Raw genomic sequence first — 24,216 nt, forward strand, 5'->3', positions numbered from 1 at the left:
TTTTTCTCCCTTTGTGCTTTTCCCCAAAAAAATTTTTCATTAACCCTTTTTTTTTTTTTTTTTTTTGGTCTTTTTTGAGACAGGATCTCCCTGTAGCCCCAGCTGACCTGGAACTCACTCTATAGACCAGGCTGGCCTCCATCTCAGAGATCTGGAGATCTGCCTGCCTCTGCCTCCCAAGTGCTGGGACTAAAGAAGTGAGCCACACCCGGCTCCATTAACATTAATAGCCTGCAGCTCAGCCACATACAAGCAGCTGCCTTTTCTACCTAATGAGTATTCAACATCTCCAAGAATGTTTCTGAGAACAGATCTACAAGCTGTGTTTGTTCACTGTACAATTAAAAGCCACCATCAGATTCAGTTTCCTGTTCTTAGTGTGTCCATTACCCTTCTGTTCTCGAGCTCAGACTAGTCATTTAAATCTCCACCAGCACTAGCAATGGGCTTTCTTTTCAGGACCACTTTTCACAGGAGGCAAAGTTTTGTGCTACACCATAGTTAACTGTGTATCTGATACCTAGTGACTCACTTCTACAAGCAAATGCTGTAAAAGCACCACCGTTAGCACCAACCGAGTTCCCTATGCCATAATCACCTTCCCAGTAGACTGCAAATGCTGTAAGCTGGGGTCCTGCTTGGCTTGTCTGTCCACTGATTATCATGGGTTCTGCCAGTGCAACTGCAACAAAACTGGTGTTCATTGGACACTTAGTGCCAGGGGCTTGGTCTGTCCTGAAGGAGAATTTACCAATCAGTGTCCTGTTGCTTGTGTTCCCTTGATAGTTGGGAAGATTCAGAGAAGCCAGGGGATCTGTCCAAGCAACACAGCTAATAACCAGAGCCAGTTTCAAAGTTGGGACTGGAGTCCAACAGCCTAGCAGTTACTTGCCAGCCCCACTGGGTTGCAAGTGTCCTGACCAGGGGTTTTCTCCAGGACCGCCTGGAGCACCTGAGGAGGCAGTGTGGGCCTCATGTCTCAGCTGCAGCCAAGGATTCTGTGGAGGGCATCTGCAGTAAGATCTACCACATCTCCCTGGAATATGTTAAACGGATCCGAGAAAAACACCTTGCCATCCTCAAGGAAAACAACATCCCAGGTAGGGGCAAGGTTGGAGCCAGGTGTGATGTCATCCTGTCTGTATCCCAGGCCTCAGCTGAAGGAACAAACGAGGCTGAGTCTCAAGTGCTAATACCTGCCACAGGATCATGTGTTCATAGGAAACTGCTTGGGACCCAAACATCCTCAAATAAGCTATGATGGTGCCTGCTTCAGTGTTGACACAGGCCACCAATTAATGCCAGTTGCTTGGTGGTGTTTTTAATGGCTTTTTGTTCCCTTTGCTACTGAAGCTGTCCAAGCCACTTTACTGATGTGTGAAAACATAGCAGGTGCTAAGGCTGTGCAGAGCCAAGAAATCCCTCACTGTTCTCCCTGCCCACAGAGGAGGTGGAAGCCTCAGAATTGGAGCCCCGCCTGGTGTACTGCTACCCAGTGCGGCTGGCCGTGTCTGCACCCCCCATGCCTAGTGTGGAGATGCACATGGAGAATAATGTGGTCTGCATCCGCTATAAGGGAGAGATGGTCAAGGTCAGCCGTAACTACTTCAGCAAGCTGGTAAGAGGCAGGGGAGGGAGGCCCTAGCTGGTGGCATAAATGGGGGGCCTAGGATTTTCTTTGATCAGAGTCTTGGCAGGTAGCCAGTGATAAGGGCAAGAGATCACTGAGGCCCCATTTTCTGTCCCACAGTGGCTTCTTTACCGCTATGGCTGTGTTGATGACTCTGCCTTTGAGAGGTTCCTGCCTCGAGTATGGTGTCTTCTCCGACGATACCAGGTACTGGGGCCAGGGGAGGGTTCCTCTTGAGGGGAGCAAGAAGACCAAGCCTGACACTATGGTTCCTCTGCAGATGATGTTTGGTGTGGGCCTCTATGAGGGGACTGGTCTGCAGGGATCACTGCCTGTACACGTCTTTGAGGCCCTCCACCGACTTTTCGGTGTCAGCTTTGAGTGCTTCGCCTCACCCCTCAACTGCTACTTCCGCCAGTACTGCTCTGCCTTCCCGGACACAGATGGCTACTTTGGCTCCCGAGGGTGAGAGCTTGGGGTGGGGGGCTAAGCCTTCTGCCCAAGCTTGGACAGATGTCCTCAAAGCACAGCTGCTTGATATCTTGGGGTAGCCCCTGCCTTCACCATTTGCCAGCTGTGTGACCTCAAGATACACAACTTCTGGGAGCCTCTACTTTGCTGGCTTTGTGGGCAGGCATGTGACAGATACTAATATGGTTTGTGGGCTTCTCAGTGAATTAGCTCAGGTTTGGAATAGAGCACCTGGCACTGAGGAATGACATAGTGAGGTAGACCTCAAAAGTAGTAGGGTGAGGAGGGCCACAGAGGACAAGGTAAACTCTCCAGCAGGAAGAACCTGCTTGGTGGAAGGAAAGAGGCCTGGTGTTCAGCTGCCAGGGACACCCCAGGTATGACTTCTGCTGTGGTGGCTTTGAACTCTAGCTCCTTAGCTTGGCGAACACAGACACCAGAGCCTCTGTTCTCAGACACCTATTCAGTGGACATGGTCATTTCCTTATCCTGGACAGTTAAGGGTGAATGTTGGCCTTTGGCCTGGCCATGGTTACCTCCTATGACTGCCTAGGGGTGGGGATGGCATGTGTCTGCCTGAGGGACTGGTGCTAGTGGGACTTCAAATGCTCACCTCTTTCTGTAGGCCCTGCCTGGACTTCAACCCGCTGAGTGGTTCCTTTGAGGCCAACCCTCCATTCTGCGAGGAGCTCATGGATGCTATGGTCTCTCACTTCGAGGTGGGTGTGCTGCCAACTGACGAGGGCAGGCAGAATTGCAAGCCCCCTGGAGGGCAGCATCTCATGTCCACCCTGTATTCCCTCCCACAGAAACTGCTAGAGAGCTCACTAGAGCCCCTGTCCTTCATTGTGTTCATCCCTGAGTGGCGGGAGCCCCCCACACCAGCGCTCACCCGAATGGAGCAGAGCCGCTTCAAACGCCACCAGCTGATCTTGCCTGCCTTTGAGCACGAGTACCGCAGTGGCTCCCAGCACATCTGCAAGAAGTGGGTGCCAGGGAGGCAGGGGAAGGAAGGAGGGTCGGGCTGGCTGGCTGGATGAGCAGGCCAGGCCAAGCCCTACCCTGAGCAGCTGCCTTTGCCCACAGGGAGGAGATGCACTACAAGGCTGTCCACAACACGGCTGTGCTCTTCCTCCAGAATGACCCCGGCTTCTCCAAGTGGGGGCCAACACCTGAGCGGCTGCAGGAGCTCACCACTGCCTATAAGCAGTCAGGCCGCAGCCATGGCTCCAGCTCTTCCTCATCCTCCTCTGAGGCCAAGGACCGAGACTCAGGCCGAGATCAGGGCCCTAGCCGCGAGCCTCACCCCACTTAACATACTCTGTGGGGAGGAAGAGCCCCAGGACTGCCATTACAGACTGCTGGGACTCAGGCCTCTCTAGGCTGAGCAGGCTCCAGGGCCCCCCTACCTGGGGTGGCAGCAGGACTTGGGCTGCCACTGACATAGGAATATTATGGGTCTGCCAGGGCTCCCCCTCCCTTCCCTATCCCCACCTCAGATTCAACCCAAGCCCCTTGTACATAGGCCCGTGCCACCCCAGTCCCACACTGACCCCTGTTGCTGCCTTGTTTCATTTGTAAAAGGAAATACAAAAACTCCCTGAGAGTGTTGTGAGGGCTTTGGGGCAGCTGCCTCTGTGACCACTTTCTACTGCATCTAGGTGCCTCTTATGACCCCTTGCCTTCATGGGTCCTCACCCATGAACAGGCAGCTGCTAAGGGTTTTATAGCCAAGGCTGGGGAGGAAGCCAGCTTCAGAGCCCCGAGAGGCCTCAGAGTATATAGTATCTGCCCTCTGAGGCCCTGCAGACAGGGAGCCCCAAGGAGGAAGCAGGGCTTTCTCCAGCTCCATCCTCTTGAGGATCAGGCTGATTTGCCCTATTCTGGGACCACCATACATAATAGAGGCAGGGCCAGCTGACTTCAAAGCCAGGCAACTTCTGTTGGGAGCTATTCAGACTTCTGCTATTTCCTGGTCCTTGCCTTGTTCCAGTTATTAGTAAATATACAAAGAGAGCTGGCAAGGGCTGGACTCTAGTCCCTTTATTGAGACTAAGGGGCCAGCAGGTCCACCCAAACAACAAAAATAAATTTCTCTCCCAAAGCCTGCCTGCAGGCTGGGGCCCCCAGCATGTCCTGGCTGAGGCCCATTGCTGCCCTGTCATGCTCCCCCTCCCCAGCACAAGTCTGGCTCCCCCTGGAGTCACAGGATGCTGGCTGTCCCGTATCTGGAGACCCTAAGTAGGACAGGAAGGTGTGTCCCCCCATTCCCCAGGAGAGCTGGCCCCGATATCCAAGATCTGCGTTGGGCCCTTTGGGCTCAGTCATCCGTCAGGGTGATGATGTCGTATTCGATGCCCTGGTGCTGCAGCTGTTGGATGTGTTCCGGCACTGCTTCCTCAGTGCCAAATAGGCCCTGGGCTTGGGCCATGGCAGCATCGGCCACTGCTGCCAGGGGAAGGAAAAGCACAGTAAGCCTGAGGCCCTAGGAGCTAGGCCTGGCCTCAGTCTCCTGGCCATCAGTTGTCCCATACCTGTGACAGCGGAGTGTGCTGCAGCCTCAAGTTGAGCTTGGGTGACAAGCTGCTGGCCCGGGGACACAGGCACATACTGGATCTGGATGGGAGAAGCCAATGAGATGTATAGCCCCACAGGAGCCTACTCAAGTTCTGCCTGGCCCCCCAAGCCACGTACCTGGGACTCCTGCAGAAATGGGGCACCTTGCTCATACTGGATATGTGTGATCTGGCCCTCCTGGACCTGGAAACAAGAAGGTGGCCGGTGATCCCAGAAAGAGGCTGTGCAGCCTTGCTCCAAATCCCACCTTGTCTGAGACCTGGCCTACCTGGATGTGATGGCCATCGGGGACCACAACGTACTCCTGAGGTAGTAGGTGTTGGACGCCGTCCTGAGAGATGATATACTGTACCTAAAGGGTGGGAGGCGGCAGGTGCTAGGGCCCACTCAGCTCAAGTAGGAGGGCAATGGAGGACTAAGGCTCTGGCACAGGTGGCGGATAAAGATACAGGAGATCAAGGCTGAAGTGGGGCAAGTAACAGCTCACCTGGTTGTCAGAGGTCACTAGATGCTGTACCATCTGGCCATCTGCTGTGGTGATTTCTTGGATGTAGGCAGCTTCCTCCTGCCAAGGCCAAGTGAGCTCTACATTTAGTTTTATTCCTTTGAGGCAGGTTCTCTCCTTGAACCTAGAGCTCACATTTTCTCAGCTAGGAGGAGTCCCAGGGATCTTTCTGTCTCCTTCCACCTCCTAGCTGGCCTTATAGGGATGCACAGGATCCTAGACACTCAGTTTGTTATGTGGTAGGAACTGAGATCTGAACTCTGGTCCTGTGATTGTGCAGGCAAACACTTTTAACCTTTGAGCTATCTCTTCAGCCCCTCTAGCCTCAATTCTGTCTGTCCCATCCTTTCTGCAGGGTCCCCCGCCCTGGTTCTTACCTGACTGGTCACTGTCTGCTCCTGGGCCACAATGATGTGTTCCTGACTCAGTGCCTGCTGTAGCCGCTCTGGACCCAGGACCCCATGACTGGATTGGAGGGCAGCTGGGCAGAGAGGAGGGTATTTACCTAGGCATTCTGGGGAGACTTGAATGCCCCAGCCCATAAGTACCCTTAAGCTGTGGTTCCAGCCCCTGCACGCACCCAGTCCACCCTATGGCCCAGGGGTATCTCACTGTGCAGTGTGGCCAATGTCTCTTCATCGCTGTTGAGGATGATAGTCTGGGTGGGGGTCCGGGCTGGGGCCCGGGCTGTAGGAGTCCCAGCCTTTCTACCATCACTGTTGTGTAGCCGCTGGATGTGGAACTTGAGATGCCCATTCCGATTGAAACTGAGGAGGAAGGAGGTGGCTCAACAAAGTTCCACCAGGCATGTCCAGAGGTCTGCCACCCCAAGTTGTGCCCAGCCTCACCGCTGCCCACAGAGGTGGCATGAGAAAGGCTTCTCGTTGGTGTGTGTAAGCATGTGCCGTCTCAAGTCCTTCTTGTTCTTGGAGGCGAAGCTGCACTGAGTGCACTGGTGGGGCCTCAGGCTTGAGTGCTGTGCCATGTGAGCCTGCACAGGGTAGAGGCCAGGCACTGCCAGATTAGGATGGAAGGCAGCAAGTCCCCAGGAAAATCAAACCCGTGTGCCCATGAGGAGTGAGACCAAAAAAACAGGCCCGATTGGGACTGTCTGCTGTGGCACCATTATGTCACTTAGGCACTTCTGTCTAAGCCCATGGCACTGTATTGTAGGTAACTTAAGAGATGCTGCTGAGGGACTGCCAGCATGCTAGGGCTTGGTCCTGGCTAACTGGGCCTCAGTTTCTCATCTGAAGGGTGGGGCTCTAGGCTCAGGATGCAGTGTTGGGTTAGCTCTGAAAACTGGAAGCTTCCCTCAGGGAAGTGTAGGGAGCTCCAGAAATGTCCCAGGAGCTGTCCTGCTGTCTTTGCAGCATCCCTTCACTGGCCTTAAACTTCTGTGCCCTGTCTTCAGCAGCTCCAGTCTTTACCCACATATCAACCCCTCTGTGTCTGTGCTCTCATGGCCTGGCTCTACCTCTACCCCTACCTCCACCTCTGGGGTCTGCCCAGCACCCTGTCCAATGACTTGCGGCCCCCGATTTGTACTCTCCGGCCTTCACACTGGGAACTGCTCTGGCATTAGTTGGTCTCCTGACCAAGCAGCTACCAGAGAGCTGGGATCTTGCTGAGTCCCCTCTGAACCTAGAGGGGAGCAGAGTACTTGGCTCGAGGAGTGCTCAGTAAAGAGTTCTTACAAGAACGAGTGGACACAGGAATGGAAGCCGAGGCACAATGGGGGAGCACCTACCCGGACCTCGGGCCACTGGCGGGCACTGAAGGGACAGTCAGGGCACTTGAAGGCAGCAGGCCCAGCATGGGCCCGCTTGTGACTCTCCATTTCAGCCCGGCCTGGGAAGGCCTCTGCGCACACCTTGCAGGAGAATTTCTTTGATGACGCAGCTGCTGCTGATGGAGGTGAGGGAGGTACCACCAGGCCCAGGGCTTTGCTGGCCACAGGAGGGGAGGCAGAACCTTGGGGGGGCCCTACTTGGTGGGTCTTGGCTGGAGACAGGACCTCAGGGCCATCTCTGGGCAGCCCCCCACATTGCAAGAGGGGCCACTTGGTTCCAGAGGTCAGGGCATCCGGGCTTGGGAAGGAGATGGAACCATCTGCAGTCAACTGTAGAGAGAGCCCACAGCATGAGGTGCTGAGAGGGAGGGGGCAGGAGACCTGGTAGGGTGGCTGTTCCAAGATTTACCTCAATGTGGTGCAGCTGGGTCCCATCAGCTGCCATGATGTAGTGGGTGCCAGGTTCCTTAAGGGTGTCACTCACAACCACAGCCTGCGCTGCCTCCCCTGGGAGTTCCTCGCTGAGGGCAGAGAAGTGGAGGCATGAAGGGTTCGAGGGTAGGATGGAGGGCCACAGGAATCCCTCCCCAAGCAATAGGCATCAACTGAAAGTAGGCCACCACAGGCTGACTTGAATTGGAGGAGCCTGGGTGAGCCTGGACCACATGGGCCTCTAGCTGTCTCTTCTCTAAGTGATTACCAAGAGCTCAGTGCCTAGCCCTGCTTAAGGGATGATCCCCATCCCCTTGGTGGGCAAGGGGAAACACTCCAGGAATCCTGTTCAGGTCTGGCCAAGAGAGACAAGAAGAGGGCCAAGCAATGGAATGGATCTGCCACCAGAAGCCCAAGAAGGGAGGGCAGAGGCTGAGGTGCCTTGTACACATGCTGGCCCAGGGCTCCTGATCCCCAACCCAGCACCCAGATCTAGAACTCCCGCAGGTGGCCCAAGAATTCGGTGAACAAATAAACATTTTGCCCCAAACTTGCATCATAGGGAAACCAAGTGCAGGTGCCAGGTGGCTCCTCAGCAAAGGAGCCCATCCAATTCTTTTCAACCATCAGAACTGAAAGCACCCAAGAACACCAGAGTACATGGGGCTAGGTGTGGTGGAGAATGCCTTTAATACCAGCACTTGGGAGGCAGAGGCAGGTGGATCTCTGAGTTTGAGGCCAGCCTGGTCTACATAGGAAGTTCAAGGCCAGCTGGGGCTACAACAGAGACCCTGTCTCAAAAAGAGCACATGGGACTGGGAACCTCCTGGGCATGTGACCTAGGCAGTTCTTAACCTCACTGGCCTCACTGGTCTGTTTCCTCATTTGTCAAAGGCCAAAATAGATCTCCTAGGAGTTAGCTAGAGAGGATCATTAGTACCAAGTTCCCAGAACAGCTAATGACCAAAAAATGGCAGCTGCCAAACTGTGCAGAACACAATGACCTACTGCCTGGCACTCTACAAACCTGGACTCTGTCTAGTGCTAACGTCTGGAGTGGGGAGTGCCTATACATGACTGAAAGTGGCCTTGCAGAAAGAAGGCAATTTACCTGTATGGTGTACCAGGAGCTGATGTCCCCTCCTCCACAGGGGGTGCTGTGACAACACGGCAGCCGGCCCCACCAAATGACCCAGGTGGCAAGGTGATCTGCTGTAGATCAGGGGGGCCTAGTTGGTTCTGGGCTGCCACACTGCCCCCCGTCTCTGCCACGTGGAGTGTCACCACCTGTGGAGTGGTGTCTTCTGGGGAAGGCTGCCCACCAGGAGATGCCAACTGCGCCTCCACACCCTCTGACTTCACCACAGCCACCTGCAACAGCACCGATGTTCAAGACCCATCTCGGTGCCCGTCCTTCTTCCTGCCACAGCCTCTGATGACACCACTCACCCTGTATACCAAGGAGTTCCTAAACACACTGACATTCCAAAGCCCATGTGCCAACTACAGACAGCTGCAAGAATGGGCCCTGCCCCAGGGCATCTGGCAATGTCTGCTGACCTAAGTGTCACAGCAGAATTGGCATGTAGTGGTAATGTGCAAGACAGCCTCCACAACAGAACTGGCTGGCCCAAAATGTCAGCAGTGCTGTGACCAAGAATAGAGGGAGAAGAGGCAAACCGTTACGTAAAAAGATAGCCAGGTGTGGTGACACACGTCTGTAGTGAGGAGGCAGTGGTACTGAGGAGGTGGCAGTCTGAGGATCAGCATTCAAAGCTATCCTTGGCTACACAACAAATTTTTTTTTTAATTTTTATTTTATGTGTATGAGTGTACTGCCTACATGTATGTGAGTGCACCTGTGTCGTTCAATGCTGTAGAGATCAGAAAAGGGCTTTGGATTCCCCTAGAATTGAAGTTAGAGATGATTGTTAGCTACCATGTGGGTGCTGGGAATCGAACCCGAGTCCTCTGCAAGAGCAGTCAGTACTCTTAACCGCTGAGCCATCTCTCCATCCCCTACATAACAAATCTGAGGCCAGCCAAGGCTACAAAAGACCTTGTCTCAAAAAAACAAAAAAAAAGGGCTGGAGAGATGGCTCACTGGTTAAGAGCACTGGCTTTTCTGGCAGAGGACCCAGGTTTGGTTCCCAGCACCCACATGGCAGCCTGGCGCAGCCCATCCTGCACAGTGAAGAACAGAAACACTACTGAGGAGCATGAACTGGGTGAGCCTGTTCTTAAAGGCACCTGCAGGCGATGGGTGGAGCCTGAACACAATCTTGGAGCAATTCTTCTGAGTCCAATAACTGGCTATCTGAGGGCAAGGGAGGCATGTTAAGGACTTCCACCTTCTGAATTGAACTTTTATTCTTTTGAGATAGGGTCTCATGTGTCCCAGGCTGGCCTCAAACTCATACATCCAAGACTGGCCTTGGAATCCCTTATCCTCCTGCCTGCACTGTCCAAGTGCTTGGAGTTCAGGTACATGTCTGGTTCGCCCTTCATTCAAGAGGCTGGAACACAGAGGTGCTAGTGAGCTTCCCTATGTCTTGGAGATGGGGTGGGATGTGGGGATGGAGGAAGGAAGGAAGGATAATGATGAACCAGGAGATGTATGGGGTATGAGACTGTGATGTCAAGGTTGTTGGAAGGTCAGAGAGTGCCTGGGGCTAGACAAGGCCTTGGAGGTGTTCTGGCAACAGGTATAGGGGGCAGGTGTAACTACACAGAAAGCCTCTTTAGGCCCACAGGAGCAGCAGACACAGTGAGGAAGCAAGACAAACAGAAGCAGGCCTGGGAGCAATGGCAGTAGCCATGCACCACAGCACAGCAACAGTCACTGTAACTAGAGTGCACTGGAAAGATCCACAGGAGCCAGTTCCTTCAAGTTTAAACTCCTTCGAGTTTAGGCTGATCTGTCCCCCAATCTGTCCAATCTACCCTGCCTGTAGGAAGCTCACAGTGTCCAGCACACACCTGCAATGTACAGTAGCTGGGGAGGGGGAGGTCTTGGCTGCTCACCTGTAGGGCAGTGGTCCCCAGCTCCCGCTGGGTGCTCATATTCAATAGCAGATCCAAGGCTGTTTGTGTGGCCATTGCAGTGGACTCCCCAGCTCCTGGGTAGGGTGAAACTTGGGCTTGAGTAGGCTGGACACCTGGCACCCAATACCACCCTCATCCTCTCTCCCACCTCACTCCCTGCCTCACTGAAGACTCACCTTGTTGGTAGATGATGGTGGCACCACCCAGGGCTTCAGGACAGAGTAGTGGGGGAGTCTCAGGTGGCTGGAAAGGTGCTGGCTCTTGGGGGGCCTGGGAGGGGAAAGGGTGAAGTCTGAGAGAAGTGGCCCTCTCAGATTCAAGTGTATTTCCCAAGCACCTCTGATGTCACCATTTCCCACCTGTTCCCTTGTTCATCTCACTGTCATTTTTTTTTGAGATATTTACCATCTTAGTGCTATAGAGACATGGTGTGAGGCTGGGAAAGGTGAAAGGCCAGGACTTGAAGCCAAGGACTGGATTCCAAAGCCTATGTATGCACTTACCATCAGCACTCTGTGCAGCTGTCTTCTTGGGCCACTGGGAGCTCCCATGACAGAACAGCTGCTTACCCCAATCCACTCCACTGTGCTTTCATTTTTTATCATTTTTGAGACAGGGTCGCCCTGTAGCTCCAGCTGGCCTGGAACTCACTAAGTAGAACAGGCTGGTCTTGAACTCACAGAGATCCACCTGCCTTTATTTATTTATTTATTTTTAATTAACTAATTTTTAATTTATTGATTGATTGATTGTGTATGTATGTGGCCTCAAGTGTCACAGCACATGTATGCAGCTCAGAAGACAACTTTTGGGAGTTAGCTCTCTCCTTCCACCATGTGGGACCTGGAGATCAAAGGTCATTAGGCTTGGTAGCAAGCACCTTACCCTACTGAGCCATGTTGCTGGCCCTTTTACCTTCTTTCTTGCTGACAGCATTCTTTGTTTCAATAGGGAAGGCAACATACCCATCCTCAAGACTACATTTCTCAGCCTCCCTCATGACTAGTAAACTGTGGCCATGTAGCTAGGTAAGGGACTCTGGGGAGGTTCACGAGGAAGACAGATGGGTAGATGGCAGTACCTTTTTAAGATTTGCTCCCACCCCTTCCTCTTGCTTCCTGCCTGGAATGCGACTGGGAAGGTGTCCCTGTAGCTATGGACTGTGAAGATAGTCACCAGGATGGAAGTCATATTCTAGGGCAGTTGTGCCAAAGTAGAGAGCTTGGTCCTCAACCACCAGGGTTGGGACCACACAAGCTCTGGACTGCTGAGCTTCAGAATTATTTTATATGTGGGAACAAGGTAATGTCACAATTAAGTAGTGGCATATCCTGTGCTGGATATGCCACCCCTCTGCTGAGCTTACAGCTTGGCTGGTCCTCTACTACAGAGGTGGATCATTCTGTGTATCCCAATGTGCAAACGAGGGCACTGGGTTAGGAGAGATGGCATCACGATACCATCCTGGCCTGTGCTGTCTGCTGCCCCCTAGGCCAGGCCTACCTCAGGAGGTCCTGGTGAGCTGGGTGGTGGGCCGGGGGCCGCACTGTGCTGTTGCTTCAGTTCCTCTATCTGCTGCAGAGAGAAGAAGGGGCGGCGGCGGGAGGGGGGCTCCTCGGGGTGGCGCCGTCCCCACTCCTCAAAGCTGCTGGCGTGTCGGCATCGCACGTGCAGGCGCAGATTCTTCTTGTGGCGAGTGCTAAAGTGGCAGTACTCGCAAGCAAAGGGCTTGGCCCCTGCAGGTACAGGGCACGCTTGCACCCACCCTCTGAGGACTTCCCTGGCCCCATGGGCCCCCAGCCTCACTCTAGCAAGTCATGCCCACCCTTGGACAAACATGCTGGTGGACCAGAGCAGATAGGACCAGGGGCTGCCTCCACACTCAGCCTTCTTGCCAGGGGCAGTTTTCAGGGTCACCTTCATAACCATGACATGCTCTGCATCCCCATTTCCCTCTTTCAAAACTGAGGCAGACAGAGCAGGCCACTGACCCAGCTGTTGAGCTGGAACTGGGCTCAAGGCAGAGGAGACAGGCCACAGGGATCCTTTTATAGAACAAGTTGGCTCAGGCTACTAGGAAGAGGACAAAAGCCGAGCCTCTGATGGACATGTGAGAACTTGAGAGTGGGAGGGGGTTGCTGGATGTGCCTGGCCTGACCTGTGTGTTTGACAGCCACATGAGACAGCAAGAAGTCTTCTCGGAAGGTGCGGTAGGGACAAAAGCTGCATTTGAAAGGCTTGTCACTAACATGGGACAACTGGTGGTTCAGCAGTGCCTTCTTATCCTCACAAACAAACTCACAGAACTCGCACTTGAACCTGGAGGCAGTATGAAGGAGGGAAACTCAGATGGGGGGGGGTTTCTCCCATCCCAGGGACCTCTCATGGGGATATACCTGCGGTTGGCAACAGCCTGGATGTGTGTGAGCAGGTGCATCTTGAAGGTATAACGCTTCTTAAAGGACTTTCCACACTGTGGGGAATTCAGGTGAGTGGAGTTAGATGGGGGACAGCTCAGAGAAGGCCCTCCCCAGCCACAGCTCATCCCTCGGCCCCACCCACCTTATCACACATGTGAGGCTTCTCAGTGCTGTGTGTCTTCATGTGCTGTGTTAGTCTCTTCTGCATGGGGTACACACGGCCACACACGGGGCAAGGGAAAGAGCTCAGCTTTGGGGTCTGGGAAGGTACAAGAGGTCAGATGGAAAGAGAAAGGGAGACAGCAGGGAGCACTCCCCTCCTGTCTACTCTGCCCATCAGCAGTCGTGACAGGCTCCCTTCCCAGGCCAGGGCCCCACACTCACCGGATCCGGCCTCTTCTTCCTGGAAAAGGAGGAATCAGGTATTAAACTAGGACTTCCCAAGCCCACGTGGGTCCTCTCATGTCCACTAAGACCTGGTCTCAGGCCTGAGCATGCTCCTCTTCCAGACCCGCACCTAACCAGCAGGAGTCCACTGGGGAGAAAGCTGAGGTGGCATGTCCTGTAGCTGGCTCATCTAGGACAGGGCCTTTTCTCTGCTCCAATCACACAATACGTTTTTGAACTACAGGCTTAGGGAAGCCCACAGCAAAGAGAGCTACTAGAGAATAGGCATTCAACCTGGTGACCAGAGTCTAGTTGGTGACAGAACTCTTCTTTTAGAAAACCTGTGTGCATCTTAGAACACTGCCCTTTTCACATACCCTGCTTGAATCAGAGCCCCAGGAGTCTCTGTTCCCACCCTCTGCTAATGCTGCTCAAGTCACAGACCTGGCTGTAACTCAGAGCAGCCACCAGGCCCACGAACATCTGTTTTCCCAGTCCTCATCTGCTCCACAGCACCGAGAGAGGGGTCTGCACATGGTTGGCTCAAGGCCTTCAGGACTTAGCAACTCCTGCAGGCATAAAACTTCCCTCAGTCCCCTCAACAGCTGCTTCCATTTTCCAGATGAGAAACCAAAGCTCCCATTAAGAACCTGAACTGGGGACCCCAAGGCCCTGGCTCTGAGGGTTCTGGTCAGATAAGTAATCAGGGACGATTCACCTGGCCTTTCTTCTTGTCTCTAAAACCATGTGAATGAGATGGGCTCAGAGCAGATGTGGTACATGGGACCTATGGTGGTCCTGGGCCACACAGGCCCAGGTTCTCTCTGCCAGCCCTCACCGCCCCTGCACAACCCACTGACCGGTCCCGGCTGTGCACAGCTGCATGGCGGATGACATCCTTCCGGTAGACACTGGCGTAGCTGCATTCGTCACACTTGTAGGGCTTGCTGCCTACATGGTTGAACATGTGTTCCTAGAAGAGGCAGACAGTGGGCTGCGGGCTCAGCATCCCCTTACCCACCTATCACATCTTGGGGTGACAGTGCGGATAGGAAACCAGCTGCCTGGGTCACAGCCTGTGAAGGATAGGGATTCTCTCCAGAGAGAGCACTTACTGTGCCAGGCACTGTGCTGGCTCACCATTTGTTTTTGTTTTTTGTTTTCTTGAGACAGGGTCTACCTGTAGCCCAAGCTGGCCTGGAACTCACTAAGTAGATCAGGCAGGTCGTTTCAATCTCACAGAGATACCCCTGCCTTTGCCTCCCGAGTGCTGGAATTAAAGACATGCACCACCATGCCCTGCTGGCTTACCACTGAACAAAACTGTGGCTCAGAGTGAAGGCACCCTGCAGTAGCAAAGCTTGGAGCTGATCCTGGCAACGTGGCTCCATAGCCCATGCCTTTCCCACTGCTCTACAGGACACCCACTCAGTGAACAACTCCAGGTCTCAGGCATTTACATAGGAAGAAGCAACACACTGGAGACGGCACAGGACTGTTGGCTAGGGCCTAAAGGATCTCCCATACCCCCAGCTTGCTACAGCACATTGCTGAGGCCAAGCTGCAGTGTTCTAGGTCAGTAAACCAATACAGTCGACAACTAGAACCTCACTGGGCCACTCAATGACATTACTCAGGCCCTTGCTGCTGCCAGCTGGCCCAGGGTAAGAGAAAAGGAGTGCTTTTTTGAGACACGCTACTGCTACCTGCTGGAAAGACTCTAATATTGGATGTGGGGAAACCACCCACAGCACCAGTTCAGAAACAGGGAAGAAATCTACAGTTCTGCAGTGTGAACTGCACCCTTGAAAACGAGGTGCCATTCACTGTACACCATGAAGCCCTCTACAGAACTCCATGTCCCTGCAGGGCTGGAAGAGCTAAGTATCCTTCACAAGCTGGGTGGCCAGGGTGCTTGGGGAACTCCACACCCTGCTGGGTGACTCCTCTGCCCTGTGACCTCCAGGCCAACACACCTTGAGCGAGGACCAACGGCGGGATCGGTAGCTACACTGCAGGCACTTGAAGAGCTGTGGGTCACCGGCCTCATGGGAGTTGACATGGAAGCGCAAGTCCTCATGGGATAGGAAGCGTGAGCCACATATGCGGCACAAATAAGGCCTCAGCAGAGGCTTGGGTGACTTGTAGTAGTACCTGCCAGGAAGGTGTGGAGGGAGAATAGCTGGGCTGCAGGCTCCCAGGAGCCCTCCACCAGCTGTACACACTCACCTCAGTTCAACTGTACCTACTTGCGGTATTTCTTGCCTAGGAAACGCCTGGAGGGCCGCCCCCGGCGGCGGGGTGGGGCATCGGGTTCATCCTGGCAGGAGGGGACTGTGTTCTCTGCATCTGACTGGCTCACACCAGGCTCCACAGGGCCCCTGCCTGCCTTATCCAGGAAGCCTAGGCATCCTGGGCCTGAGGAGCTGGGAGCCTCAGGCTCCTGTGATTCTGGAGGACTCTGTCCACTCTGGGAGCTCACTAGAGGCTCTCCCACACCTGCCGTGGACATAAAGGTCACAAGTTGTCAGCCAGTCACACTAGGATGGACAGCAGGCCAAAGGCCAGCCAACTCCCTAAGCTGACCACTGGTAAGCACATCACATCACAGGATAGGCAGACAGCATGTTCCTAGGCTGACCCATCCAGCACAGTATGACCAAAATGGGGCCATGTCTCAGCAACAGCCCAGATAGCAGGGTTCTCACTGGTTGGCTGTGTACCCTCATTCAGGGCCCCTTCCCTGAGTGTCATCTGTCTTCTCTGTCAAATGGTCTCGGGACCCAGAGAGACACTGTGGGTTTGGGAGGCAACAGCAGTGCTTTGACACTGGCACACCCTGGAGAGGTTGGTGACCAGGGGGAGGGTCCAAGGCAAGAGAACTTTCCTAGCCAGCCTGCAAACCCTTTTATGTCAGATCTGAATGTGTTATCTTTTCAAGTAATTCTTAAGAGTGCTACTTTGGGCCTGGAGGTGTGACCCAGCGGTAAGTACTTGCCTGGAATGTACAATGCCATGGGCTCCATCCCTGGCACCATCAAAAACAGAAGAAAAACACCTTTAAATATTAAGAATGGAGCTAGCAGGATGGCTCAGGGGTAAAGGTGTTTGCCACCAAGCTTGACTACCTGAGTTCTATGCCCAGAACCCACTGGGGGAAGGAAATCAACTTCCCCAAGTTGTAATGCCTCCACAGGTTTGATGTGGCATGCATGTACATGTGTTTGTTTATACAGCAAGCACTCTTACCCACTGAGCCATTTGCCCAGCCCCTGCAAGCACTCTCTGGCCTGTGTGGGATGAAAGCTTTTCCATACACATGCCTCAGTAGTTATTCTGTGGAGACTACAGAGTCTATCCATTTCTCCAAACGGACACACACAGCAGCCACCAGGTGCCTTTGTATTCTTAGTTCTTCAAGCCACCACATAAGCAGATGCCACCACCCCTCCACTCATAAAGCACAGCAGATCTGAGAGGCAAAGAGCAATATGGCCCAAGTCACAGAGATGGTAGGTTCAGAGGCTGCACTCACAAGCCATGACAGGACATCCTTGTGCTCACTGTAATGCTCAAAGCCTAGCTCCTCAAGGACCTGCAGTCCGGGGCTCAGGACTTGGCTCAGACTTGGTGCTCTTCTCATTTAACATTCAACGCTTTTATCTGTTCAGTTAGAGGCTCAAACTCTTCTCTAGCTATGACGATTTGTCACTGAAAGGCATGTACCTAAAGCCTAAATGGTCACCAGAGTTGGGGTTTCTCCAGTAAGGGGTGGGACGCCCTTCCTGTGAGGCCTCAGCCAGCAGCTACACTGCTGCTGTGCATGTACTCAGTCCCTGGAGCTCCCCAGAAGCAGCAGAGCCACTTGTGACTCTCCCACATAGCTCTTCCTGTGAGCAAATCTTACCATCAGGGAGGTCAGAGGCCTCCAGGCGAGGCATCTTCCGGGGCCGTCCAGGTCTTCTCCGGGGTCTTGGGGTGCTGGGGGTGGGACGCTGGAGTCGTAGCTGTCGGCCTCGGGGTTCATCCTCAGCTGGATTGTAGTCGCTATCTTCTGTGGGGACAGAAGAGGATAGTGGCTTGACCCATACTCCGGTCATGACCCCTTAACCAGCTCCGCTGAATAAATTACTTCCCCATCCCTGCCTACTTCTCTCAAGCCCACCAGTGAGGTGCCCCTCCAAGAAACCCTATGTGCCCGCCCCTCCAGGGAACTGAGTATCCGTCCTTTAAGAAGCTTTTCTCTGTACCTTTCCTGGCACCTGCCAATAGCTCAAATGTGAAGCAGAAAGAGGTACCCAGTCTCAAGCCACTTACAGCCACTGGTAGAAAACAGACAGTGAGCACTGGGTCTACAAATTCCTAGCCCAAACTGTCCTACAGAGCAGCCTCTAGTCACACATGGACATTGAGCAGTAAAACGAGCCTGGTCCAATTTGGAAACACTTAGGTATAACATGCACACTGGATCTCAAACAAATGAGGAAAAAAGAAGCCAGATGTGGTTGTATAAATCCATAATCCTATAATTCAGGAGACTGAAGCAGGAGGATCATGAGTTTGAGGCCAGCCTGGGCTATATAGGGAGACCCCCCCACCGCCATCTCGAAAAAAATGAGAAAAAAGGAGCATAGAGAGATGGCTTAATGGTTAAGAGTATGTACTGCTTTTGTAGAGGATCCGAGTTCAGGTCCCAGAACCCACATCTGACAGCTCACAACCACCTGTAACTCCAGCTCCAGGGGATCCAACACCCTCTTCTGGCCTCCGAAAGTATTGCAGATATACATATAATTAAAAATAAAAATAAATGGGGGGGGGCCTCAAGAGATTGCTCAGTAGTTAGAGCATTTGCTGCTTCTGTAGAGGACCAGGATTCAGTTCCTAGTATCCACATGGTGGCTCATAACCATCTGTAATTCTGGTTCCAGTGGATCCAGTGCCACCTTCTGGACTCTGTGAGCACCAGGCATGCACATACATACATAAAGGCAAAACATACACATAAAATAAATAAAAAAATAACAAAATAAAAATTTAAAAACCAAGTGAAAAGGGGGCTGCAGAGGTGGCTTCGTCAGCAAGTGTCTGCTGTGCGAGCATGCGGACCTGAGTTCAATACTCCAGTACCCATGTAAAAAAGCTGGGCATGGCAACACATGCCTGTAATCCCAGCACTGGAGAGGCAGAGACAGGAGGAAGCCTAGGACTCTCTAGCCAGCCAGTCTAGTAGAATCTGCAAGTTCCAGGTTAAGTGAGAGATCCTGTCTCAAAAAATCAGGCAGGGAGCAACTGAGGAAGACACCTGAAATCAACCTCTGGCCTGCACATACACAAGCACATAGATGCACACAGGTAAAAAGTGAAATTGTTTTCGTTTGGTTGGATCTGGGTTGAAATGGGGTCTCATGTAGGCCAGGGTTGGCCTCAAAACTCAGTATGTAATAAAAGTGATCTTGAGCTCCTGATCCTCCTGCCTCACCTCCCCAGGGCTGAAATTACAGGCCTGCACTATTATACCCAGTTTACTAATAATTTTTATAATGACCATACATTAAAGTATTTTGGATCTACAGATAAGTCACTATTGATAATGCTATGAAAAGCACATATATATTTTTGCTTGTAGTGTATTCCTGCTGGATAAATGTAAATGGGCCCAATGTTGTGTTTTTCAGTGTGCAGCCTGTTCTATAGCCCAACTGCCTCCGATGCTAGAGGTGCCTACTAGTGTCTGTCTCTACACACAGAAAGAGTTTTGCATTTGTAGACAAGGGTGGGGTGTGGGAACAGAGGGGCTGGGAAGTATGCTGGTCTACCCTCCAGATCGTCAATGGCCCCGGCATCCACAATGTCATCCTCCTCCTCCTCCTCTGGCCCCTCCTCCTCTGTGGTCTTGGTGGAGGCACCCCACTTCCGTAGACGCCCCTTTTTACCAGCTGCCACTGCCGCTGCTGCAAAGAAGGTGAAACAAACTACCATGAGTAACCCTGGGTTCCACCCCATCTGGCATGCTGGCTACTGCAGACCGACGCACCTGGGCGGAGGTGCCGCTCACGCATGTGCCGTAGCAGCGTGGCCTTGGTGCTGCTCCGGTACTGACACATCTTGCACTTGAACTGCTGCACAACCACCACCTCCATCATGGCCTCCAGGTTCTGCAGGTCCAGCTCTTCAGCACTGGGGGCTGGAGGTGGCTGTGCCAGAGAGCTGGGTTCTCCCTGGGGCTCTTCAGGAGACTCAAGGCACGTAGAAGTGGATGTGGGGCCATCAGCCAAGGCCTCGATAGCTGCCAGGCTGTGGGTCAGGGCGGAAGTGGACATTGGTGATGTCATGGGGGCACCTAGGGACAGGAGAGAGGACAGAAGGTGGGACTGTCTATGAGCTACAGACACTTTTCCTAAGCAGGTCTAAATTCCCCTTGTCAGAGGCCAGGGCAGTGGGTAACCTGCTAGGGTCACATACAGGCCTATCTTCTACTTCCACATATGACAGGACTCCCTGGGTCTAGCAGCAGGTGTCTTACCATCATCTGGATGATGCAAGATCAGATATTGGGTGGTCTCAGCTCCACCTTCTTCAGCACTGGTCACAGTGATGCAGCCTGGCAGAGAAGGCAGAGAGTAACCATCCTGGGGGGGGGATCCTAGCTGTGGGCCCACACCCCCTGGGCCCCACTTGGCAAACGGAGACCAGCTGCATCACCTGCTTGAGCCTTGTACTTCCACTGCAGTGCTGGTGGGAGGTCTGGAGTAGGTGATGTACTGGCCCAGTCACCAGGATGCCAGGCTACCCCAGCTGCCCAGGCTTTGACTACCAGGCCTGGAATGTCTTCCTTTCTCCTCTCCAAACTTCCTCAAGGTATCCAGTTCCTGCATAACTTTCTCAGGTGCTTCTCAGACTGTGCCAGAGCTTGTGAGCTGCTTGGGCCTCTGTGCATATTACTAACCATAAAGGGCCCAGCACGGTAATTAACAGCTTCAGCTCTGGGGTCATCTGTCTGGGCTGTCAGCTCAGAACCAGCCTCCACTGGCTAGTGTCATTGGTAAGTCATTTTGTGTTCTCTGTGCCTCAGAAATCTCACCTGGACAGTTGTTACCAGTCACCTACTTGGGGGGGGGGCGGTCATGGGGCGGATCTGTGATCTTCTGTGTGTCAAGTGTTTAGAAGAGTCCCCAGGACAAAGCCAGCTACAACTACCTCTTTTTAAAATTTATTACTGGGGGCTGGAGAGATAGCCCGGTGGTAAAAGCACTGGCGGTCCTTGTAGAGGAACTGAGTTCGGTTCCCAGTATCCACATGGCAGTTAAAACTGTGCATAACTCCAGCTCCAGGGGATCTGATGCCCTCTTCTGACCTCACAGGCATTGCACACATGTGGTGCACTTACATACATACAGACAAAACACTCATACACAAAAATGTAAAAATAAGTTATAAAAAAATTCATTACTGTTATGTGTGCATGATGTGTGCGTATATGGGTGTGTCAAGTGTTTAGTAGCATATGGAAGTCAAATGACAACTTTGTGGACTCAGTTCTTTCCTTCACCTTTTTGTGGGTTTCAGGAATCAAACTCAGGTCAGCAAGCTTGTGTGGCAAGCACTTTTACCTGGAGCCATCTTGTGGACCCAACTACAACTGTCTAACACTGAGCACACTGACATGTAGGCACCACCCTAACAACATACTGCAGCATCTTGTTTGGTTATTTACCACTGGAACACAGATTACTGTTCCCCTCTTACACATTCCACAGTAAGGTAATTAACCTACATTCACACAGCTGGCTGTGCAGTTAGCTGTAAGATTCTGTAGGGTCACACCCTCTCCACACTCACTCTGGATGAGGTCAGGACCGATGGTAGATTCGATGATCTTGTCAATGGCTGAGCCCAGGTCTGAGGAGGAAGCCGTGCAGTCGGACACCAGCATGCTGGGGTCTGGGAGAGCACTGGAATGCACCAGGGTTGGGGGGCCACCTGGCACCTCTGCTACTGGTCCCCGAGACACAGATGATGAGTCAGGGAGGTAGCTCTGTGGCAGGGGGTCGGCTGAGATGCTTTCTGATACCTCCTCCTAGGGGCAAGAAGCAGGAGGCAGTTCAGGAGCCAGGAGTAGGGCAGAACAGAGCAGTCTGTCAGCTCCACTGACAAGAGTTCTCCAGCCTGAGGACACAGCAAATGGGCCACCCGCACTTGAACCCCAAAGGACCAAGAGAGTTCTCCAGGCACTGAGAGGCCCTGAGCCCATGGCTGTAGCCAGGAGCTACCACGGGGTAAGGGCAGTACCTCTCTAGACCCCACAGCACAGCCACATGCGGCTATTTTTCACTGGGTTTTTGCATAAACCCCTCTCACTGCTTCAAACTTATCCAGCATCACCCCATGGTTGGCTTGACCCAGTCTCATCAACACCATTCAAGAACGTCAAGCCGACCCTGATGCCCACTCAGGACCTCTCCATGGTCACTCATCTCCATCACTGTGTTGGCATGACAGGTTGGGTCTCCACTCCAGTAGAAGCTTTCCAATATGGACCCAGTTTTCTCAACCCTAACAGACATTTCCCCATTACCATAATGCCCCCATGTCAGACTGTGCTCTCCACAGGGCCTGGACCACACCTGTCCTATTCCCAGCAGTAACCTGTCATTTAGCCTATGATGGACACAGAGCAAAGCCCATCTCTGCTGACTTCATGAAACCCTGGGCTGCACAGTGCTGACCATTGATTCCAAACTCCATTAAGTGGCCTCACAGGTATGACCACTACTTTGTAAGTTCCTCGTAAAACCCCCAGAGACAGGCATGTTTCACATTCCTGCTTAACAGAAGTTGGGAAGCTTGCTCAAGAAGACAATGTCAGGAAAGATGGTTCAGGAGAGTGTTTGCCTCGAAACCCAGCACCCACTGAAGAGGGCATTCCAGCTCCACCTGACAGATGGGAAGGCTGTGGTGAATGTGAGATGGGGTCAACATGCGAACCACAACAGTCCATCAGAGTATGAGGATCCTGGGCCGAGTGCATGAAACTGAGCACAGACTTGAATCCTGGCTCTGCTAGTACCCAGGTTCCCTTTCTGCGGGATGTGGAAACAAGTGCTTTACCTATACTCCTTCATTATGAAGCTTAGACGACAGAACCTACAAGACACGGATATAGCCCAGGAAGAACACATATCTGCTACAAGTAAGGCTTGCTGGTTGCTCCCCTGCCCATGCCGTCCAGCCTGGTCCATACCACAGAGCCACTGCCGCTGTCTGAGCTCTGCCCCACGACAGAGTCGTCGGCCTCCGTCAGCCCTGGGGCGGTCGCGGCATCGCTGCTGTCGGCGGACACTGCCTCCGAGGTGCCCACACCCAGGCCGCTCTCGGAGGGTTCCTCCGGATGGCCAGGCCGTGGGGCCGCGTCGCTACTGCTCTCCACCTCGTTCTCTTCCATTGGTTCAGGGGACCGATTGACAGCAGGGCGCAGGGTCTGAGGCTTTCACTCTGCCAGAAGATGTGACCACGGCTGCAACAAGTGGCCCCGGAAGGTGGCCCACTCGGATGCACCCGTGTGCCCATTCCGCGGATGCAAAAACAGAACATCGACGGGACAGGGTGGGGCGGGGCTTCGTCGCGTACGGAGAGGGAAGCTTCCAGAAGCAGATGGGGACAGCTCGCCTCTCAACCTAGAGTCCCGAGCAGCGGGTGGGGGCGGGGGGATCACTGGCGGGCAACCTCGGCCCTATCCTCCTTCCCTAGGCGCGGCTCGCCTACGGCCCCCGGGGCGCAGCGGTTCAGCCCCGGGTCCCCCGGGGGCGGGGCCGGTGGTACAGCCCGCAGGCCCCCGGGGTCAGTGGTTCGCTCCCCCTCCCCGGGCTCCCCTGCGGAGGGGGCTGACAGCGACAGTCTCGGGGCCTGGTGACTAGGGGCTGTCTCCGGCGCTGCCTGCGCTCCAGGCCAGACGCCATCTTGTGGCGACGCCGGGTTTCCGCTCAGGCAGATGCGAGAGCGACTAAAGGGCCTGGGACCCCGGGGCCCTGACCGGACAGCCCCGCCGGCCCGGGAGATCGCCGTCCGGAGCCTCCCGGCGGGGCCCGACTGCACGGCGGGGCGCAGCGGCGCAGCCCGCCCTCGGCTGCCGCTCACCTCAGCGGCGTGGTGCCGCGTCTCTCTCCGGCTCCGGCATCGACGAGGTCGCCATCCTCTCGGCCCCGCCGCGGAGGAACCCATTGGTCTTCCGCGGGCCGGGACTACTTCTTCCGCCGCGCCCGGGAAAGGCGGATTTTCGGGGTTCCAGAAGGTTTTTAGAGACCTCAGAAACGCAGGCGGGTCCATAAGGGCTCTAGAATCTTTTGTGCTGCCTAGTTTGGGGGCCCGGTGCCGCTGGGGCCGCGGACTACTTTTCCTTTAGGCGGATGGCTACATAGGCGCATGACGTCACTAAGGACCCATCCCAAGGCCGCAGGGTGGCGAGAGGCGGAGGTGCCCTGCCCCTGTGGGTGTGGTTCCTGTCTGGCCACACCCCCTTGGCATGGTCACACCCCGAGCTCTGGCCACACCCCCTGGCGTGGTCACACCCCCACGCTCTGTGGTCTGGCTACACCTTTTGGGGTCGCCAGGGAAAGCGTCTCTACTTTGGAAGGCCTACAGGAGTTGGAGGGAGGAAAGGAATTATGTTCACTGTTCTTGGCTTTTCCTCTAACGTTCTTCTCGAGCCGGATCGAGGCCTCCCGGGTTAGGTTTGCAGTGTCGTGGGGAGAGGGAGCCTGTGCAGATGAGGAAGCCGAAGTGTGAAGGCGGAAAAGACTGGGTCCAGAACCATGTCAAATAAAGGGACTTGGGGAGGCAAGTCTGAATGGGGGCGAGGGGGGTGTCTCCGGGAGTTTGGAGAGTAGTTAATGTCTGGCTCTTAGTTGCACTTCGTACATGTATTTCTTAACATTACTAGGGCTGGAGGTCAAGGCAT

At 53.9% G+C, this 24,216-nt stretch overlaps 2 protein-coding genes across 12 annotated transcripts in view; one reads left to right on the top strand and one right to left on the bottom strand.

Annotated features, from left to right (window-relative positions):
• Pcif1 (PDX1 C-terminal inhibiting factor 1) overlaps positions 1 to 3,707 on the top strand; it is a 13,675-nt gene extending 9,968 nt beyond the window's left edge. For 3 of the 5 annotated variants that reach the window (XM_029556932.1, XM_029556933.1, XM_029556931.1), the window contains 7 exons: positions 938 to 1,100; positions 1,446 to 1,618; positions 1,751 to 1,837; positions 1,911 to 2,095; positions 2,727 to 2,820; positions 2,911 to 3,086; positions 3,188 to 3,416. In XM_029556932.1, coding sequence (XP_029412792.1) covers positions 938 to 1,100; positions 1,446 to 1,618; positions 1,751 to 1,837; positions 1,911 to 2,095; positions 2,727 to 2,820; positions 2,911 to 3,086; positions 3,188 to 3,416 — 1,107 coding nt within the window. Of the gene's footprint in view, positions 1 to 937; positions 1,101 to 1,445; positions 1,619 to 1,750; positions 1,838 to 1,910; positions 2,096 to 2,726; positions 2,821 to 2,910; positions 3,087 to 3,187 lie in introns of all 5 variants that reach the window. The other 2 variants (XM_017803632.2, XM_008854600.3) reach the window with 1 other exon arrangement.
• A 416-nt stretch (positions 3,708 to 4,123) lies between these two features.
• Positions 4,124 to 23,521, bottom strand: Znf335 (zinc finger protein 335). Of its 7 annotated transcripts, none has more exons than XM_029556930.1 (29): positions 23,397 to 23,521; positions 22,504 to 22,754; positions 21,102 to 21,339; positions 19,786 to 19,863; positions 19,297 to 19,602; positions 19,079 to 19,213; positions 17,167 to 17,313; positions 15,509 to 15,758; positions 15,236 to 15,413; positions 14,120 to 14,232; positions 13,257 to 13,275; positions 13,015 to 13,131; positions 12,849 to 12,925; positions 12,611 to 12,771; positions 11,956 to 12,188; positions 10,629 to 10,722; positions 10,432 to 10,526; positions 8,695 to 8,778; positions 8,519 to 8,616; positions 7,385 to 7,496; positions 6,934 to 7,305; positions 6,032 to 6,174; positions 5,796 to 5,950; positions 5,561 to 5,664; positions 5,166 to 5,243; positions 4,947 to 5,030; positions 4,796 to 4,861; positions 4,636 to 4,717; positions 4,124 to 4,549 (listed from the first exon to the last, which is right to left on the bottom strand). In XM_029556930.1, the coding sequence occupies exons 2-29, from the start codon at positions 22,702 to 22,704 to the stop codon at positions 4,422 to 4,424; spliced, it is 3,948 nt and encodes a 1,315-aa protein (XP_029412790.1). In that variant the 5' UTR covers positions 22,705 to 22,754; positions 23,397 to 23,521; the 3' UTR covers positions 4,124 to 4,421. The 7 variants fall into 7 exon arrangements, with proteins under 7 accessions (XP_029412790.1, XP_029412789.1, XP_008852825.1 ...); XM_029556929.1 differs by having other exon boundaries at positions 8,519 to 8,619; XM_008854603.3 differs by having other exon boundaries at positions 8,519 to 8,778; positions 17,167 to 17,310.
• Positions 23,522 to 24,216: the final 695 nt, after the last annotated feature.

The sequence above is a fragment of the Nannospalax galili genome, unplaced genomic scaffold (assembly GCF_000622305.1).
Source record: "Nannospalax galili isolate Female #2095 unplaced genomic scaffold, S.galili_v1.0 scaffold2227, whole genome shotgun sequence".
In the NCBI taxonomy this organism is placed as follows: domain Eukaryota; kingdom Metazoa; phylum Chordata; class Mammalia; order Rodentia; family Spalacidae; genus Nannospalax; species Nannospalax galili.